The sequence below is a fragment of the Idiotropiscis lumnitzeri genome, chromosome 19 (assembly GCF_059441095.1).
Source record: "Idiotropiscis lumnitzeri isolate Australia: NSW breed Sydney's pygmy pipehorse chromosome 19, RoL_Ilum_1.0, whole genome shotgun sequence".
Classification (NCBI taxonomy): Eukaryota; Metazoa; Chordata; class Actinopteri; order Syngnathiformes; family Syngnathidae; genus Idiotropiscis; species Idiotropiscis lumnitzeri.
In genome coordinates, this window is record NC_142409.1 from 12,091,953 (window position 1) to 12,112,121 (window position 20,169).

At 47.9% G+C, this 20,169-nt stretch overlaps 1 protein-coding gene across 4 annotated transcripts in view; it reads right to left on the bottom strand.

Annotated features, from left to right (window-relative positions):
• Positions 1-20,169, bottom strand: part of gli3 (GLI family zinc finger 3) — an 80,755-nt gene that overhangs the window by 19,894 nt on the left and 40,692 nt on the right. For all 4 annotated transcript variants that reach the window (XM_088282456.1, XM_088282458.1, XM_088282454.1 and 1 more), the window contains 2 exons: positions 12,549-12,654; positions 1,018-1,229 (listed from right to left, as the gene is read on the bottom strand). In XM_088282456.1, the coding sequence (XP_088138582.1) occupies positions 1,018-1,229; positions 12,549-12,654 (318 nt within the window). The remainder of the gene's footprint in view (positions 1-1,017; positions 1,230-12,548; positions 12,655-20,169) is intronic.

Here is a 20,169-nt window from a genome sequence, read left to right on the forward strand (position 1 = left end):
GACAATGAGAAAGCGGAGGATCCCACCCACTTTTAAAGCTCCATTAGATGCCGTTCGCTCGCTCATCAGCAATCAAAGGCGCCTTTTTTAACTGTCCAATAAGAAGGCAACGAGACCAAAGCCACTGACGGGTTCATTAAGCCCAGTGATGATTAAAGATCACATTAGCGCAAAGATCACAAACACGGAGGGAGGGAAAAAAAAGTCAAAATCGTCACAAAGTGAAGACAGACGTGAGACATTTGCATCATCAACCCGAACATGCTGCGCATGGACAAATAAACATTGTTGCCTCGTCAATAATCCTGCCAAATTTGGGGAATGTGGAAGGAAGGGCAAGAAAGGGATGCCACGCAGAAGAGCCCAAGCCAGATTCGAACCCTGAACCTCATAGTTGTGGGGCAGATTTGCCCTAAGAACCAACCTCAGAAACAAATCCCAAAAGGGTGTACCTAATCAAGTGGCTGGAGAGTATTTATCTTTTTCAGTCATGTCCCTAAATGTCTTTCTCATCGTTTGCACAAACGCACAACATTTTAATGGATAAAAAGAAAATGTAATCGTCTTTTCAAAAAAAAAACAATGACAATAGATTGCCTGGACCGCCCCCCCCCCTCCCCCCTTTATGGTGGAACAGTAAGTGACCCTGGCGGTCTTGGACACGACTCACAGATCAAAAAGGATTAGCCTCCTGTGCCCCCTCACAATCCCAGCCCCCCTCCCCCCAATCACCCCCCCCTCCTTGTATTACTGGGCCCTCATGGAAGCAAGCCCCTGGGTCCTAATAGAGACGGATCCGTTTGCTCCTCACCGACCGGGAATTAGCCAGATCCCGGCAATCAGGCGTGTCCTCATCAAAGCTCACGAATCAATCGGAGCAATTTTTGTTTTAACCCTCGAGGGCTCGACACGCAACTTCAGTTCTTTAAATATCAATAATATACTTTGACATCAAATATTGCCTTTTGCCTCCACTTTTGAAACCAACGAAAATAAATAAATATTTTTTCTTCTCACCGTCGGCGGGGCTGAGGCCTCTGGTGGCCGACAGCACGGAGATGGAAGGGCTGGCGAGGGGCTGCAGGGAGCGCAGGTAGTCCACGTAGGGGTTGATGTACGGGTGCGAGGGGTGGAAGGGAGACTCGGCCCCCACCGAAGGGTTCCGCTGCGGCGAGATGCGGATGAGCGAGATGTCCGAGAAGGCCGGACTGCCCGCCAGCCCCGGAGGCCTGTGGGGGGGGGGGGCAACATCAGTCATCATTCCAAATCAAGAATTTCTTTGTCACATTGTACACTGTAGAATCTGTGATGTTGAATGTGTGTGAGCCTTTAAAAAGGCAGACGTGGCCTTTTGGCATCTCGTCTAAAAACCCGCTTGCGTGGACTCCATTTTGTTAGCGTTTCTTCAGTTCAGTCAAGTGACCGAAAAAGGAAAACCAGTAGAGAAAAAAAAAAAAACGTGGAATAACGAGTGATGATTATCTGCAGCAAAAACGTGAAACCAGGTTTGATAACGACTTGCAATTGGCCCATTTTGACAAATTCAAAATGAATAGCGTGCAACCGCCTTCCTACGCCGACACTTCCCGGGATCAAAGCCAGCTTTAACGGCGGCGGCGCCGTCATCGACCCGCTCGCCGCTGTGTTTTCTGCAGCCATTTGAAGTGTGGACAAAAGTTTCCATTCTTGTAATTGGTTCGGAGGGGAAGGAAACTTCCTAATGATGGCCTTCATCACAAAGGCCTTCCCCCGAGGAGGAGGAGAGCTCCACATATCAGCCGCACATTAACAGGCTGAGAGATTAGACGGAATTAGCCCCTCCTCTCCCCCCCTCGTCATGCTCTCAGCGGACCGCGTACGCCGTGACCAAAGACCCCGCGAGGATGAGGAGGGCGAGCGAGTGGCGAGACCTGGCCGAAGAGTTTGCCTCGCCGTGACCTTGAGCCTCGGAGGGGGGTGAGCGGAACGGCCCAATTACGACCTCCGCCCCATCCCCTGATCCCCCCGCCGGCCGGCCGCGCCGCAGCTAATGAAAGAGCTCAGGCCCGGGGCCAATAATGAGACCGACACACATTATTAAAGGTCGCGCACGCACACACACACACACACACACTCACGGCTAACGGCGCCTTTCTTTAATTAGCCCAAAGGGTCTGCTGGGGTGTGTTCAAGGCTTTTACTGGGCGTGTATGCGTGTGATGACACGTCTCACACACACACACACACACACACACATCAACACTTTGGAAAATAAGCTGTCAAAAAAAAAAAGAAAATTTGGGCTTTGATCCAGTGTGCTTTTACTGCATATCGCCTCATTCCGCTAGCGTAATGCTAACGCAAAATAGCATCTCTGTTTCCGTGCTCGAAGCCTTTAAGTAACACATTGAACGCAAACGTCGCAGACCGACAATCGAACAGCACTTACACACACATTTTCAGAAAGCAATCTGATACCACGTCGCCCCCTTCTGGACTGGAGTGGAAAATAATGGAACACGACGAACTGCAACCGTGCATTCTGGCTTGTAGAAGATTTGGGATCTGTAAAGTCGAGTAATGACAAACTCCTTGGTGGAGGTAACAAAGCTCATGTTTGCCGATGTTATGTAATTTCACGAAAAATAACGAAGCATATTGTGTACCTAATGAACTGTCCAGTTTATGAAGCCAACGCGACATTTGGTATGTGCGTCACTTTTTCTCACACCTTCACAAAGATTTACACCAGCCCCCCCCTGTCCCCTTCCCCAAAGCGCCCCGATGATGTCTAGCCGACGGCGTGCAAGGAAAGAGTTAGTAACGCACATGTGGAATCCATTTCCTTCCCGGCGGCTCAAAGCGGCGTCTTTTACGACAAGGCACGTTAACACGCGGGGCGGCCACGGGATGTTGTTTTATTCCCACTCCCGCTCGACTCGGCATGTGCCAGAGTATAAATATGCCACCGACGGATGCTTGAGGTTTTTTTTCATGGCGTCCAAGCGAAACTCGTCTTTTGTTTGGGAAGTGAGGTCACGTCAACACGGACGCGTTTTCGTTGGGGCGGGCGGAGGCTGTCGTTCGCTTGACGGCTTCATTTAGGCTCTGAAGATATCGTTGTGGCGGCGGCGGCGGCCGCTGGACCGGGCTGGACCGGTGTTGACACAGCGGTCTGCAACAACAGGAAGTGCGCCACGCCGGAATACCTCCAGAACGATATACAGAAACAAAACCTTGAGTTTTCAAGCGGCCCAAACTTACGAGCTTCTGATCGCGCTTTTTTTTTTTTTTTTTTTGCTTTGTGTGGCGAGCTAAAAACTGAGTTGCGAGTGAGTCTCAGAAATGAAAACACTCACAAGGAGCATAGAGGAGACACAAACAACGAAATAAGACTTGAGGATGCTTTTTTTTTTTTTTTAAATCCATCAAAAATTAAAGTTTAAGCCTACGTTTTCCACGAAAAACAGGTTGTGCCCCCCCCCACCTCATAAATCAAAAAAAAAATTAAATGTGACTCTTGAGGATGCGAGGCCTCGGTGAAATGTGAACTTCCGAGACCCTGGCCGGGGTTGGAGGGAGTTGCCAGGCAGCCAGCGTAAATATGTGACCCCCAATGAGTGAGGTGCACCCCCCCCCTCCTCGCAAACATCAAAGGCCTCGGGTGGAAGGGGGCGGAGTCAGGTTTTCTACCGAGTGACTGGACTCTGCTGGAGGCGTGACGCACATTCGCGTCAATTGATTGGATGATTTTAAGTCACGTTTGTCATCAATGCTATATTTTCACAAGTTTTCATCCAGTGCCATGACGTCATTGCCACATTATTATTTTTATTCACGAGCGGTGACTTGATTCTGGCAATATTTAATTTTTTGGAAGGTTGCATTTTGCTGATTTATTTTTGTGCCAAACTCTCGCCATACGGATCCAAATCAGGCTTGTCAGGTCCGCGTTCGATGGATTTCCAGTCTAGTTTTGAAGTTCACATGGCCACGCCGATTTTCCACGCTGCAATCAAAGTTCATTCCAGCCGGCGAGATAAGAACAAAACAAGTCTACTGAGGAAACTTGAAAGCAAAATTACACAAAAATGTCCGCCCCCCCCCCCGCCGTTACTATCAAAGGAATCGGGGGAACAATCCACATTTATTCCACCCCCCCACCCTTTTTTTTCCTACGAGCAGTGCATGGCAGGTTCCACTTTGATGCGTTTCCGCTGTTGCGACTTCGGACTTGAGCCTGCAGGGGGCGCCGCAGCGAGTCACTCGCATGAATTGTTTGGCACATCTGTTTTCACACTGGCTTCTCTTTCGGCCAATACTCAACACATTTTTATCCTGACTTGAAAGCGGACTCGGCTGGATATTGGTTCTCTTGCTGGGAGTCGAACCTGCGGCGTGTTAATGAGTTTACGACGTACATTACACATTAGCATTAAGCTAGCGGACTTTTGTTCAACAAAATAAAATCTACAGTTTTCAGAGGCAGGTTTAAAATGACTTTATATCGATGCTAATTTCTTTTAGCCCGTCTATGGCATTTTGTATTTTATGTTCGCGTGCAGCAAGTGGACTTTCTTTCGTTCGACAAATGTGTTCGTTTTACAGAAAATGAGAGTGGAAATTGCTTTGCCTTTTATTTGGAAAGTGTTGAAAAAGTGTCTTACAATACGTTTAAAGCGTGTGGGAGAGGTAAAAGTATGTTGAATTGTTTTTCTTTTTTTCAGGTGTGCTAGGTATCCCCACTGCGGTTCATTGTATATCTTGACTTTTCCGCAGACAAGCGAGAAGCGTTGTTATTGTGTTGTGTTTACAGGTGAGGGCAAGGTGAGAGTCTAAGCGGCGATGGAATTAGCTGTCAATGTTTGGACTTCCTGAGGCTCGCCCCGGGCTAGCGGGCCACTCCACAACAAAAACAGGAAGGAAGCGCATCCATCTTTTCTTTTTCCACCGTCTGATGGTTCCGCGCAGGGGCTCGCCTGGCGCCTGCAGCTAAAGCTCCCCCCTCTGCCCCCCCACTCCAACCCCTGACCCCCACACGCAAGTGTGTCAGGTGAGGGAAAGCGGCGTGATTCCATGACTCAACCCCACATGATAGCGCCCCCCCCCCTCCCTTTCAATCCGCCGCATCACGCCGGGCGGGTGCGACGAGCGGCCGCACGGTCGGGCCTGAACCCGCCACAGACAATAGCGCGCGCCGCAAGACAGCACAAACGCGCCGCCGGAGACGCCTAATCCTTCAGATTGATCCGAGCTGCATCATCGAAAAAGCAGCGAGGGAAAGGGGGAACAAAGGGGAAGCATCAGGTACAAGACGGGAAGAATATGTTGGCTTTTCCGCCGTGAAATCCATCACTGGCTTTTAATACACACTTGCCCGCGTTTCGTGCGGAAGGATGGAGAAAGCGGACAAGCGCGGGAACAACTGAAGAAGCCAGCGGCCGGCCTACTTTGTGGCGGCCATTTCATCCATCTTGTAGGACTAATAAAACGTCAAGCGGCGCTCCTTCCTATTTCATCATCGCGCTCGGCTGCGAGGCTGACACGACACGGCGGCATTACGCATAAAACTGATAAACGGCTGTGGGAAAATTCTGTCAATTTCTGGAGAATTATGTTTATACAGCAATTACATTTTGGTTTGATTAAAATGACAGTTACAATAATTTTTATTTACGTTTTATTCACTGTATTTAAAGTTTTAAAATATGCAATTATGACACTGCAATAAAATGAACAAACCATACAAATAATAAAAAAAAATTGAAAACTGAAGCTCCAGAAAAAAAACTTTTTGGAGATGCACTCCACATTTTTTTGTTTCTCATTAAAAAAAAGTGTGTCAAGGGCTTCTTTTTGCCATGAACCGATACAGCTATCAGGAGTAATGGACGTCACATCTGATAAGTTGGACGGCTTTACGCGCTGTGAATTCATTTTCGCGGGTGTAAAAGGAGTGAAATTTCCAGCCGATAAAGAATGCCGCTCGTTGGAGAGAGGATGGAAAAAGAGTGGATTTACGACGGCCTTCCTCTGGCTCGCTCGCCTTCACTCGCTGGCAGTAAGTGGCCCCTAGAGTGGACTCGTCGGGTCTGGACGCCTCATATGAGACTAATGCAAAGTCCACATTTGTGTGGTGGGAGCGCTCACAGCAAGGCAAGATGAACACTTCATCCTTTTTGTTTTAGTTTCGTTTTTTCAGGGCATGCACAAGCGGACAGCCAAGTCTGAATTTAGAGTGCAGTACCACTTGGTGCCACACTGGGCAGCACTGAGCTATCCTGGAAGACAAAGTATAATTAAGAAACAAAGAAGAAAAGGTCAAGAAGGTTCTCGACCCGCGTGATCGCAGCGACAATTGATGCTAGTGAGGATTATTATTCCTAAAATAAAATCATACGAGTTCATTTTACTCTTAAATGAACTTGACAATTAACAAATTAGCATCGTCATCGTTACGATATTGGAAATCGATAAAAGAGCCATGTTGCAGGTGAATGGGAATAGAAAGGAAGCACAGGTGACACACACACACACACACACACCTGCGCACACACACTTGGCCGTTATCTGGTCCCCTCAGACGCGCACCTCCTTTGTGCTCCGCGGGAGAGCCGCAAATGGAGACCTCAAACATGAATTGCTGGGGACAAATGACTGGTGTTAAGAAATGCTAATCTGCTAACGTGCTACAAACAAGAGATGAATGTAACCCCCCAACGCCCCCCACACCCCCTTTTATCCTTTTAATAATGTGCTGAAATGACACGTTACTTGACGTCACTCAGCATTTACACATTAAGAATAGAATAAATTACGCGAGTAATTTACGCACTTAGCACATGCCGCCGCTATCATGAAGGTGGGATTTTTCTACAAGGAAATCAGTAAAGTATGAGTGCAGAATTGTCATTTGGTGAAAATAAACACCCCGGACTGGTCGCCAACAAGCATTCCCTGACATGCCTGTTTTTGAAAAGTGGGAGGAGGGAGCCCAGATTCAAATGCAGAACCTCAGACCTGCGAGGCAGACGTGCAAACCACTACGCTGGCCTTTTCCCACTTCATTCCCATCTGAAAATTCAATAAAAAAAAAAAAATAAATAAAAAATCCCAGCGGAGTGCACAGAGCAGCCCGTTTAGGGTCCGGAAATGTGTGTTCAAAAAAAAAAAAAAAAAACTTGCTGATAAAAAAAAAAAAAAAAGGAAAAAAAGCAGCTTGAATCTGCCCCATATATTTATCTCCTTTCTGCGGAAATCCTGCATTTTCACACGGCGCTGCATAACTTTCTGCATTTTTTTCCCCAGCCGCTCGAAAATTGAAGAGGCTTTATGTCAAATGCGGCTCAAGCCAGCCTCTCCATATCAAACAAATGCGGCGCGAAAAATTACCGCGGTGACGATAAGGCTGCCGGATAGAGCTGGGAGAGTCGGCGAGGACGAAGACGAGGACGAGGAGGAGGAGGAGGAGGAAGAGGAGGAGAAGGAGGACAGTGAAAGGAAGTGACTCTACTCAATTATACTGCAAAATTGGTATGACTGAATATTTTTCATTCAGGTGACTGATCGTATCAGCCGAGCTGCAATGCAGATAAATAAAGGGAGGCTTCTGTCAAGAATAAACACCATTAATCATGAAGAGAGCCACTGCGTGACCGCCTGTCCCACCCCACCCCCCATAACCCTCCCCACTCACACACACACACACACACACACACATCTTCAACAAGATGCAGAAAGTGGGAAAGTGGCGAGGGAGGGGCGGGCGGACGAGAGGCGACCCAGGACAGTCGGAGAGGAAGATGAAGAAGCAGCTGGCGCATCCGTGACAGCGCCCCCTATCTGGACAGAGATGATCGGACGAGATGAGCAACGCATGGCGGCTGTAATTTATGACGCAATCGATCTCAGTCTAGACCGTATTCAAATGCGTCACCAAAATTTAAAAAAAAAAAAAAAAAGAGGAATTGGATAGACGCTTTCCTTCAATGAGCTTTGAGTTGCGTGCACGCCACCAGGGGGCAGCATCACAAAACGAAGATTTGAAGATGAAACACAGAAGAAGTGTCAAAAATGTAACTTTTTTTTTCATCATGCAATATTATACTTTTACTCTCAGAAAATTCCAACTTTTGTTCATATAATACAACTTTTTTTCCCCTTGGTAACTTTTTGGACTTTTTCTCCATTTTTTTTTCAGTGCAGCCCGAATACACTTTGGTCGTTCCTCGTACCACAAACACGCCGCAACATGCATTTGTGAGAAACAAATGCAAACTGCAACGCTGCACCGCATTAAATACAACCCAAGCACACAAACGTAAGAAAATACACATTTTTTCTCCACATCAAAAACTACAAAGGGACTTTTGTCTTTCTATTGTTTTTCCACAATGCAAGCATGCATGCATGCGTGTGTGTGTGTTAGCGTGCACACTCTCGGCCTTGTCCCATCTGGATGGGGTGAGGGTGTGGGGGGGGGGGGGGGGGGGTTGAGATAAGGCTGCGCTCTTTATGCTAAGCGCCGCGCCGCTCCACCATGCGCAGATTGGGCGCTCTGACAACAGTTTATGTAAATAACAAAACCGGGCGCACATCCTTGAAAATCTCAACACACACGCACGCACGCAACAGAGGACTTGGTGTGTGAAAGTTAGCAATAAAACTTGTGGTGGAATTTAGATTTGATGCTAATTCGGAGGTTGTTGACAACAGTGTCACTCGGGCGGCCTTAAAGCAATAAAGTTGTATTGTATTGTATAATATAGAACTAGCTTAGCGCGCTTCATCATCTATGAGTCCGAAACATTCTGAATGATATCAACGACGCAGCAGCTTAAAAAATATGTAGCATTTACAGCGAAACAATTGAAGTTAATCTTATCTTCTTCTTTTTACAAACTCATCTTATTTCACTTGCGCTGCATTTGATTTCTCTTGCTGTCACCTTTGCCTCCTCGTCTGCTTCATCAACATATTTATTTATGCTAAGATTGTTGTTATGTTGTCTGTTGTTATGTTTCGGTCACATGCTTTGTAATCGCAAGCGTTAAAAAGCACGAAAGAAATAAAACTTTACTTAAAACTGCAGGGGGAGCCGAAAGGTTAAAAAAAAACATAAAACTCAAATCTTTGCGTTGCTTTAAATTGAGTCCAGTTGTTCGTGGCGTCTCCGTGCTTGTGCGTGCATGAAACTCTCCCACAGCTGAACAAACACACTCCCGAATGAAATAAAAAGCACACACGCTCACAATCCAGACAGGCAGAAAATAAACTTCCTTTTTCGGACACCATCAGCAGCAAAAAAAAAAATGTTTCCCCTTCGAAACGCAAAGAGTGGTTTGAATTCATTGTCGGCTTCAGCACAATGTCCCCTGGTTTGAGAGCGTCTGCTTTAATTGACTCATTTGGAGTAATCATCTCCTAAATCCACATTGGGTCAAAAGGCAGCTCAGTCAATAAGAAGCTTTTGTCGTTGCAGTCCTCACAACAAGGGTCCGGGGGTCCCCCCCCCCCTCCAAACAAAACAGCCGACTGAGCCGCGTTGCCGATCATTGACTCCGTGCGAATACTTGCGATTGTCGTTCGCGGTCGCTAGGTGACGGCGCCGAAGCTTGACCGTGTTTACCGAGGCCGGGCAATAAAAGGAGCGCCCCGGGCTGAAGGACCCCTCGCCCCCGGCACAAAGACCGTGGCAGGCGGCAGCGGGACCCCCGCGGGTGGCTCGGCTCTTCAGCTGTTAACATGTTTATTTGAGAAGGAAGCTGCTGCTTGCTCTGAAAAGCGTTTCCACTGAGTTGCTACGCTCCGGTTCACATTTGGCGCCGCAACAAAAAGCTCAATTCGGAACACAGCTAATTGAGTATCACACAAAATGGAAACTTGACTTCATAAGTGTGGAGTGGTGAAGGAAAACCTCACCCTCAAAAATATATTCTTTGATGAAAATGTTGGCTGGAACGGATTCATGGGATTTAAGTGATTTCCAATGGGGAATCTTGCTTCAGTTCATGAACTGCCGTTAAACTTAACTTCAGAATTACACGAAAACAACCTCATTCCTTTGCCTTCATGAAGTCTGTTTAGCTTAATGCTAACAAACAATATAAAACACCATATGCCAGCTAATGAAATAAGAATAAATCTTAAGCCTCAAGCAGTGGCGCAACACATGTAGACAGACAATATACCAACACTCATCTTTTGCAAAAAATGACAAATATTACTTTAGCAGGTTTAGGATTAGCTCACTTGTGATGTTTTGCCTCAATTTAGTAACGTCACTGCAGCTGTAGTCTTTTGAGGTACTCACGGGTGAGAATGTCGAAGCGCAAAGGATTTTAACTCGTACCCGCTCCACCACCCTTTCCAAGCCTTGGGCTTTAATATTCAATGGCATATTGTTACCTCCCCCCTTCAGAAATTCATAAAGTAAACGATTAGTCTGTGTCTGTAATTGCGCTCCCCCTTGCCCAATAGCGGCGAAGAGGAGAGGTGAGGAAGGGGAGTCGGGGATGGAGCTGAAAAACAAAGGACAGTTAATTTGTGATTTCCTCTGCTCATTTGAAGGCAAATTAAGTGTCAAACAGCTAATACGGAGCATATTTCATTTTATGAGCTTTTAATTCAATTCCTCCCGCCTCATAACATCGGAGCCCGTTAGCCCGCGTCGCTAACGGCCGCACCTCGTCCCAAAGCAGCGGCCATAAATAAACATGTTTCAATTAGGCCGTCACGCTAATAGGATATGATTGCGTTGCCGCGGACGGACGGCGGAGGAGGAAACAAGCGCGGCGCGTTGTTTGCGGCGGCCTTGCGCGCCTGCCGTTAAAAAATAAATAAATAAATAAATAAAAAAAGAGGGAGGGGGGGTGCTGGATTGATGGAAGCGCCGCAGGGTCCGACCCAAGTGTAATTACAGCCCATAATGAGAGGCTGCATGGGGAAGTACCACAATAATAGCGCCTGTGTACTTAGCCGCAGTTCGCACGCTGCTAATAACGATGAATTCTTCTCACTGAGGAGAACTTGTTGAAAACAACGGTATATTTCTCCACGCCACGTTTGTCCGACGCTTCCCGGAATGCATCACTGCCCCAATGTGAAATCTGGGATTTCATTAGTCGTTTTGACGTCTGGAAGTTAAAGCAGGAAGTAGCCCGGCCGGACGCCCATTTTTGGGTGTTTGGTGGCCGACAATTTTTTTTGAATGAGGCCGCAGGGTCGAGGCCGGAGGGCGGAGGACAAGTCTTGGACAAATCGCAATCGGAGACTCGGCGGTGACGATAAACTCATCTTTAAATGTGAGCAGGTCTTCCGAGACTCGTTTCCAAATGTAAAAAGTTTTGCGAAGTTCCGCTTGTTTGAGACTCAAGACTAATAAAGCGTAACTGCGCCGAGTTGACAGCGTGCAAGACTCGCAACAAGAAGTGTTGCATTAAAGCAGTGCGGCGGTAGCGGCGCACGCAGATAACTCCCGAGAACTTGTCCCCACCTTAATTCAATTCCCGCTCGCCGTCCTTCTCCGCCTGATGGATAACAAGCCAGCCAGCCTGTTTGTTCGCGGCCGTGTTCGCCCCATTATCTCTGCATAAGCTAAATGCTAAATTATATTTGCCATTTTGTTTGCGCCGACACGGGGCATCAATCAGCTCGCCTCGAGAGGTGTGATGGGCCGCCGCATAAAAAATTCATTACGCTTAGCGGCACAGCGGCCAGGGGGAGATATGACGGCATGAAGAAGAGGAGGAGGAGCTGATAATGATGAGGAATATCAAACATAATGCGGCCCAAGTAGCTGCCCCGTCCAATTTGTCCTCGTCGCGCGCTGATCGCTTCCTTCGTGTCCCAACAAACGGCGCAAGGACGACGAGGCGTGCCGACACGGCGAATACAAATGACGCCGTGTTCCGGAGGGGGAGTGAAAATGTCTGATTAAAGCGTGCGTGTGTGTGTGTGTGTGTGTGTGGAACTTGAATACTCAAAAGTGACCAAGTGGAACGCTCCGTGAATGTACCTTCTCGCAGCTTTTCAAACACTTTGGAGATGCTTTTTTTTTTTTTGGCATCAAAGTCAGAGGTGGAAAAACTCGAGCGAAGGGCCGGCGAGCACACATTTTGTCAGCCGTGTGTGCGTTGGAGCGGTCTCACTTGATGAGCGACTCTTACGAGGTTCACATGTTCCGGGCGTCCCGCGCCTTCCCTGACATGTTCATTTGCGCGTGTCTGACGCGTCGATCGTGTTCTCGCCGCTGCCCTTTGATCTCTGAGGCACCGAAGAGCTGCGAGGAAACTCGCCAGCGCCATTCCGATTGCCATTAAGGGCCTTGTTGCGCGTGTGATTTTCTCTGCTATATTGCGGTCTTTGGACTTTTAAGCAAAAGATTTGAAGGCTTTCACAACAAACGTGCGAAAATTGGGGGAGCGAGTCTTTGTTTCCTCAAAGTGAGGTTATATGATTTTCTCCAGGCGCCTTTCAAAAGATGCTTTCACTAAGTCGCCATGGTCTCATAAATGTTATGTTGGAAGCTTTTCACAAAATGACTTTTTTTTTTTTCTGTTGCTACTCACATGTGGAGCGGAGGGACCGGCGAAGGCTCGTAGATGTAGCGACCCTGCGCGTGTCGGTCATCGATGGGCACCGGCGGGTGAAAGGCCGGGAAGAACTGTGGTGCGGCTGAAAAAAATAAAACAATGAAGACTTAAAAGGTGCCGCAGCATCAGGTGGCGCTCAAACGCCAAACCAAAAAGAACCTGCCGGCAAATGTGATGTTCAGACTGTGAAAACATTTAATTTCCTAAAAAGCCATTTTTTTGGGAACCAACAAGACAATTTCCCTCACAAATGTGAGCAGCAGAAGAACGATTAAGGCGGCTTTCAAAAACTCCCGCTTTCTTTTTGTACCTTCACCTATTAAACACACACACACTTGCACTGCCGCGTTAAAAGCACGCTTGTGCGCGTACGCGAGGTGACGGACAAGCTGCGACCGGCCTCCGAATCACCAGACGGGTCCGCTTGTCAAATTTGGAAGGAGTTCAACAGCAACAAGCAATGACATTCCACCGCTAAATAAAACAAACACACGCACACGCGCGCAACTTCATTCGCACGCACACGCGCAGGCTCACACAGAGCGCACGTGTGTCTTGAGTGTTGCCAAGCTGCAGCACCCTGAGGCAAAGCATGTGTCAACATCTGCATACCTTCACGCAGCGGCGCTCTGGTGCAATCGGGATGTCTTAAAATTATTATTTATAAATTATTTTATATATATATTTTTTTTTTTGGGGGGCGGTGGGGTCATTTTTAATTTTGTTGGCAGGAGGAAACATCTGGCGACATGTGGCACCATGGCAGGTGGCCGACAGCTCAACAAGCGGCGCTTTATAAAGACGAGGAGGAGGAGGAGCGCCCAGGTTGGTTGACCTCATCGCTGCACCACTCCAAAGACCCAACTTCAACAAACCTGACTGGACTGCATTACCCAGAATGCCTCTTTGTATTCCTTCCTCCTTCATTCTCGCATTGTCGGCTCGCGCCGTTTATTTGAGTCGGGCTCCCAAGTTGACTTAAGTCGAGCTCTGTCTAAACAGTTTGACGGCAGCGCCGCCTTCCATTAGCGAGGCAAACAGCCGCGTGTCACCGGGGGGAATGTACACACTCAAGGGGGAGAGGGGGGGGGCTGGTTGGTGTGTGTGGGGGGGGGGGGTTGTCTGGATCCATCCGGCCATCCATCTCCACAGCTTCCTGTGGGGACTCCTCAGTGTTTACTTCTGGGCTAAATTGCAGCCGCTCTTCTGGATCGTCAAAAGGAAGGCCGTTTGAGGCCGCGGATACAGTCGGGGGGGGGGGGGGGGGGGGGGGGGGGGTGCACTAGAATGGAGCTAGGTTTGGTTGGGGCTAGTTTGAGCACAAAAAACTGAAAGTGGATGTTTTTGATCAAGACTTTTCATCATCATCATCCAAATGTTTCCTCCTAATGACCCTGATGGCGCGCTTCTTTTTTTTTTTTTGCATTTTTTTTTTTATTTTACTCTAAATCATTAAGACATGATTACAAGTGAGACTTAATGAAAAGCCAATTAGAGACAAACTTTGAGCCGGCTCATTAATTTCCACACCGAAATATAAGTTCCCCTCCATTTCAAGTGGGACGCTAATTGCCTCGTCCTTTGTTGGACACTTCAACGTTGTCAAGAGCAGAAGCGGAACCAGCCCGAAGCACATCGGCGCCCCCTTTCAACCTTTTTCCAGTTTTCTATCCCATTGTTAGCAGAAATTTTCATGCGTGCATGTTTATGGTGTCTTTCAAACGTGTGTTTTAAAGCAACCGTTATGACGCCAAAGCACATCTTTTACATTCTAAAGCTTGAGTACGACTCGGGGCACTCGGGCTCCCTTCAACTTGGTTTCAAATCCATGAGGGTATTTTTGGTAAGCAGCTTTCAGTTGTTTTTAACTTTAAAATTGCATTTAATATTTTAGAAATGTCTATTTTTACTTCACTTTTATGTGCAATGCATTTGAACAAATTGAAAAATTCTGTATGCAAGCTCATTTATTTCCCCCTCGGCGGAGCTTCACTGAACCGTGGAACCGCTCGTAAATCTCCATCAGGTTTTCATAAACAATTTCCATTCGCGGTCTGTCGCTGTCAAGCCAGCTCGTGGTGGAGTTGACCGTCTCGGCGTGAGCGACGGCGGGCAGCCAGCGCTGCAAAAAAAAAAAACGGAATGTCGAGGGGCTCTAGGGCGGGGGGGCGGGGGGAGGTCTGCCACGCGCTAATGTGGAAAATATGAAGCACCTTTTCTTATGCCACCTCGCTCACCGTCGAGGCACGCTTGGCCTAAGTCCACAGCTGCACTTGAAGCAAGATGGCGCTGTGAGAGGGATGTCCCAAAATATTTAAAAATAGATGAAAAACAAGCCTCTGGAAAAAGGGCTGAACGCAGAGCTGTGATTAAGTTTGGGGGTAAACATTTGGACTTCATATCAGGTTTGTGCGGCTTCACTGGTAGACGTTCACGCACATGTTGGGCTGTCAATCATCAGGCGCGCTAATTATACGCAACGTCGTCGCTCTGTGCAATGAGGTGGGGTTGCACACGCGCGCACCCCCCCCCCCACACACACACACACAGTAGTATTTTTATCAGTCATCACTTTTTTCTAAATTGTTTACTTGAATTTTTTTTAATGAATCAATCTTCTGAAATGAGAGGATACTATCAATAATAATTTAAAAATAGCATGAAATAAATTGAAAATCATAAAATGCAAATACCATTACCATTTTATTATTAAATCCTTCTGTAAAATGAACTGCTGAAGTTTAAGAAGCACGAGTCAAGGCTGACTCTCACTTGAATATGATTGGTGAAGTCTGAAAATGACAACCTGTTTTAGGAGGGGGTGCACACTAATGCAACCACATTATTTATTGTTGTTTATTATCAACTCCCTCTCCAAACTGGATGATAGTAATATTGTATGTCTATTTCTTTGTTGTTTTTTTACACAGAATATTTGAAAAAAATGTCAATAAAAAAATATATTTTCTTCACATTTAATGACTTTAAATTTCCTGTCCTCCAAGTCAATCAAAAGCGACTCGAGAGGACCAAAGTCGGCCCACCCACTTTTTGATTTAGCTTAATGACCTCGATTGTTTGCACTTTAATCATCTCATTAGCCCGAAATAAATAGAGGACCCTGGTCTTGCCGGAGAGAAGAACTCAGCATGCGTGACCCCACCCACTCACCCGCTGCCCCCCCTCCCCCCCAACGTCTATCCCTCAGTGGATGAGGGAATGCGCTTTATTCCATCAGGCCTCAGCGGTGCGCCAATCTATCTCCCACATTTGCTGAATTTCTCCAGATTTGGATAAGCTGGGGGGAGCCGAACAAAGCGCTATGTGCCGGCCTCTCCGCCCCAAACGACCCCCCCCACCCCTCCCAAGCCGAAAGAGATTCACACAGCAGTTTAGTAGCTGAAATCAACGAAGAAAAAAAAAAAAAAACCCAGCCCCACACACCTCCCCCACAACAGTTTATTATCTCCCTCAGACCCCCCCACCCCCACCCCCCCCAAACGCTGATATGTCTCCGACACAAGGCGAGTGGATTTAAACCTCAAGTAAACTCTCCAGCGCCGGCAACGTTTATTTTATTTGCACCCTCGCAGGGATTTCTTTTCTATTCTGCGCTCATGGAGAGTGTTACAGCTCAGGACTAAGAAAAGATGTTGTTGTTGTTTTGTCTTGCAGCGTTTGTAAATGTGGCCGGCTATTACCCTGCGTTGTCGCTGATATCGCAGATATGACAAAACACGGGCCACAATCTTTCAAAATAAAGCCGCTGCCAAGTAAGTGCTGCTCAAACTCTTGTTGGGGGAGATTAAAAGACAAAAGTGCAAAGCGGCAACTCCAACTGGACCAGAACCACACCAGAGCGGGACTGACGTCAGCTGCACTTGACCAAGTCGTTCAATAAAACCACACCTGACACAGCCGAGAGTGAAAACTCAAACTGAAGCACACGATAGCGTCATCAAAAAAAGGAGCAGACAACTCGGACTAAAAACTCTCAAACTCTAAACTACAACTAGAACTTCATCTGACCCAAAACTAAACAGGACAACATCAGAACTCAAGTAGAAGTTGGACTTCAACTCCAGCTGCTCTCTCACTTTTGTCTCCTTCCCCTTCTCTGGAGAAGCTAATCGCTTGTTTTCAGCCCGAATTCCAAAACAAGGACAAAGTTGTAATCCAGTTAGCGCATCCCCGTCAACCGCGTCCACCCCGGAATAATCCGCCAAGATTGGAAGGTGCTATCAAGGGAAGCAGGAGCCGGAATACGATTGGACGTGAAGGAGGAGGAGGGGGGGGGGCTTGCGTCACGGTGCTTTTTGGCCTCTTTGTCACGCAGGTGGCGCTCTGGGCTTCCCCGCAGCCCGGGCGCCCAGACAAACCTCGGTCCGGGCCGCCTGTGAAAACCTCCGAGAGGATTAAGCACCGGCGGAGCGCTTTAATGAGACCTGAGAAGTTGCCGGGGCTGGGGCGCCGCTTCCCGAAGGTTCGCCCTCGTGGCCCCGAGGGGCCCCCGTGGTGCCGGCGGCGGAGCCACATCAAAAAGGAAACTCGTAGGGGGGGGGGGCGGTTGGCGGTGGGGGCAGCGCAGGGGCGGAGGGGAAGGTGGCCCGCATGGAGGAATCCCTTATCTCCTCCTGCGAGGATGCCGCTCTGCGCTGTGAGATTGTCTGGAGCTGCCACCTGTCTCAGGCATCTTTGAAGACAACACGAAAGCCTGTGATGGGCCTGACCTCCTTGCGCTCTCTTTCTTTTATGTCTCTCTTCATTTCGGGCTTTGTAACTCACACACCTCCCCTCGCTTCAGTCCGCCGCCGCCGCTCGCTCGCTTTCTTGCTCCTGCAGACTCTCGTCCGCTCGTCTTGGCCACGTCGAAGCGGGATTAATTGACCTGTGCTCTTCGGCTAAATATAGAAACCAAAACGGCTCGATTTAAGTTTATCTCAGGTAAATTTGCTCTACTGTAACTTTTGTAAAAAAAAAATAAATAAATAAATAAAAAAAAGAACAACAAAAACAGCAGTTAGTCGAAACGCTTAAAATGTATTTTTCTTTGACTCTCATTCGCAGGGTACAAGACTTGAATCCTACTTCACAAAACTCGAACTTCCACGAGAGCACACCAGACCAGATCTCAACTAAACTAGACTTTACTAGAGCTGCACTCCTGCTAAGCAAAAGATACATTGGAATCGTGCTAGGCAAGAAATTATAAATCAAGGACGCTAGTACTGAAATAAATCCTAAAAAAGATGAAAAAAAAAAAAAAACGACACTTAAGCATACTAGAACCGCAATAAAAAAAAAAAGCGCTGAAGGAGAACCGCAAGAAACTTAACAAGAGCCACACTTGAACGATTTCACTCAACTTAACTAGCCATGAACTTTTGCCAGAAGATGTCCAAGTCTTTATCGTGCAAGGTGACAGCACGTTTTCTTTTATTTATTTATTTTTATCTCATTAGAAGAGCAAAGTAGATCAAGTTGTGCCCCGCTGAGCAAAGGCAATGATGTTCGCTTATCTTATGGAGCTGTAAACACACACACACAAAAAATCTAAAACAACAACAACACGAGCAATGGGTCTGAACTAACACACACACACACACACACACACACACACAAGCGATTATTATTCTGCTAATAATGAGGCTAGCGAGGCTATAATCAAATTGTTATTGACGTCAAGATGCCGCAAATCTTGTTTTTAAGCCTCGGCCACATCAGCACAATGTTTTGTGCGCGCGGGTGAATGCCGCCGCGATTATGAAAAACGAGGAAGTTGCAAGAAAAAAAAAAAAAACGACAGATGTTGCCCGGCTGATACGCCGGCGAAACGCTCGTCTTTGAACGTGCTAAGTTCCCTGGAAATTCTGCTTAATTCTCCTTTACCCCCTTCGCGTTTAATCTCGTCATTGTTAACGAGACGCGCCGTTATTTCTCCAGACCGTGTCACATGACTTTAAGACACTTGAAACTCTGATGAGCAAGAACACCCCCCCCCTTCCCTCCCTCCTCCTCAAGTCATGAGGCGCTCGCTACAAAGACAAAACTCGCATGGCACATCAGGGCCTATCTTGTGAGCGAGCGATGGCGCTAATAAGATGTAAAAAGGGGATCATGTGATTATCCCTGGTGTGCCGGACCACCGGGACCCCCGTGTTGTTCTGTCCTGATGAAAGGCATTGGCCACGGATGGAAGGCGTCCCTTTGGCTTGCCTGCAGCGCGCCCGGGGCTGCGGATGCCGAGGGAGCGCACCTCGCCACGGCCGCGTAGCGTATCGGAGGCGTCGCAAAGACAAACATTTAGCCCGTCCGCGTCTTGGCACCTCGGGCTTGCTTTGAAGGCGCGCCAAACCTCTCGGAAGACAACAAAACGAGGAGGACATTTCTCCATTTGAACCTTTTCTCATCCAGGTAAGGCCTTTGAGAACGGTTTTGCATTTGCAATGTCCAACCGGCTGCAGACCGCAAAGTAAAACGCGGGAGAGTTTAAAACAACATGAAATAAAAATTGCATTTGTGCTCCAATAATTTTCCGAAGCCACGCCAGACCGCTACCGGTACTTGTCAAGTTCTGCGAGGGTCACCCCCTCTCCTCCTCCATCCGAAACATACTTGAAGATAAATGAAAATGTCTCGTGCAGTCCAAATGCAACGGAGCACTGTAATTACATGTGGCCAGTGCCGGGCCGTTGTTGTGCCGATCACGTTCCGTGGCGGTGACAGCCGGCTCACTCAGTTCACTGGTCAGCTGCATTTTTGATGTCGAGACGGACGGACGCGCTACGGCCCAGCGAACCCCGAGATCAGCTCGCCGCAGCAGTTTTGCGACCGATCAAGCTCCCACCGCCCCCCCGCCGACCTCCGTTGCTGTCCTTTGCAGATCCGAGGGTGCTCCAGGTATTTGCCACCTCCGGCCACGATCGGGAGGCGAAGGAAAAACTAAACACCCCACCACCCGACCTCTTTTTTTCCCCGCCGATCCCAGACAGATCCAGGTACTCGTCACCTCCGGCCGGGCTCAGTCGGCAGGGCTTGCGAGGATGCTCGTGAATGGGAATTGCGAGGCCCGGAAGATCCGCGCCTGCGCTGCCTGCGGCTTAGCGGGCTCAGATTGTGCCCTCGGTCAAGGACAAGGAGGCTTTTGTGCGAGGATCTGACGGGACCGAAAGACGGTCATCACGACGTTGTTAAAAAAAAAAAAAAAAGTCACATTGCCAAGCGCATTCTTAATCGCAGCGATTCGGACTTTTTCACCGCCGCGTTTCTCTGGTGTTTTAGCATTTGCAAGAAATCCGTGAGCGTGAAAAGAATGAATGGTCTTTGTTTTCAGTCTTGGCAGAGGAGGGCCAAATTTTGAAGAAAGAAGCACTTTTAAAAAGAAGAAGATTGTCGCTGGACGGCTGACCGGCTAATCGGCGCATAATGTAAACAGATGTCGCATTCACACTTTAAAGACAATTAGGATGTTGCAAAACAAACAGCCGCCTCCCTCATTAATCCACGGCTCAATCCGTTCCTCCTTATCCCCGCCGCCAAAAGCCGGGGTGTATTAGCGCGGCGGTAAGACGCCATGCGGACTCTTATCTTGTGTGTT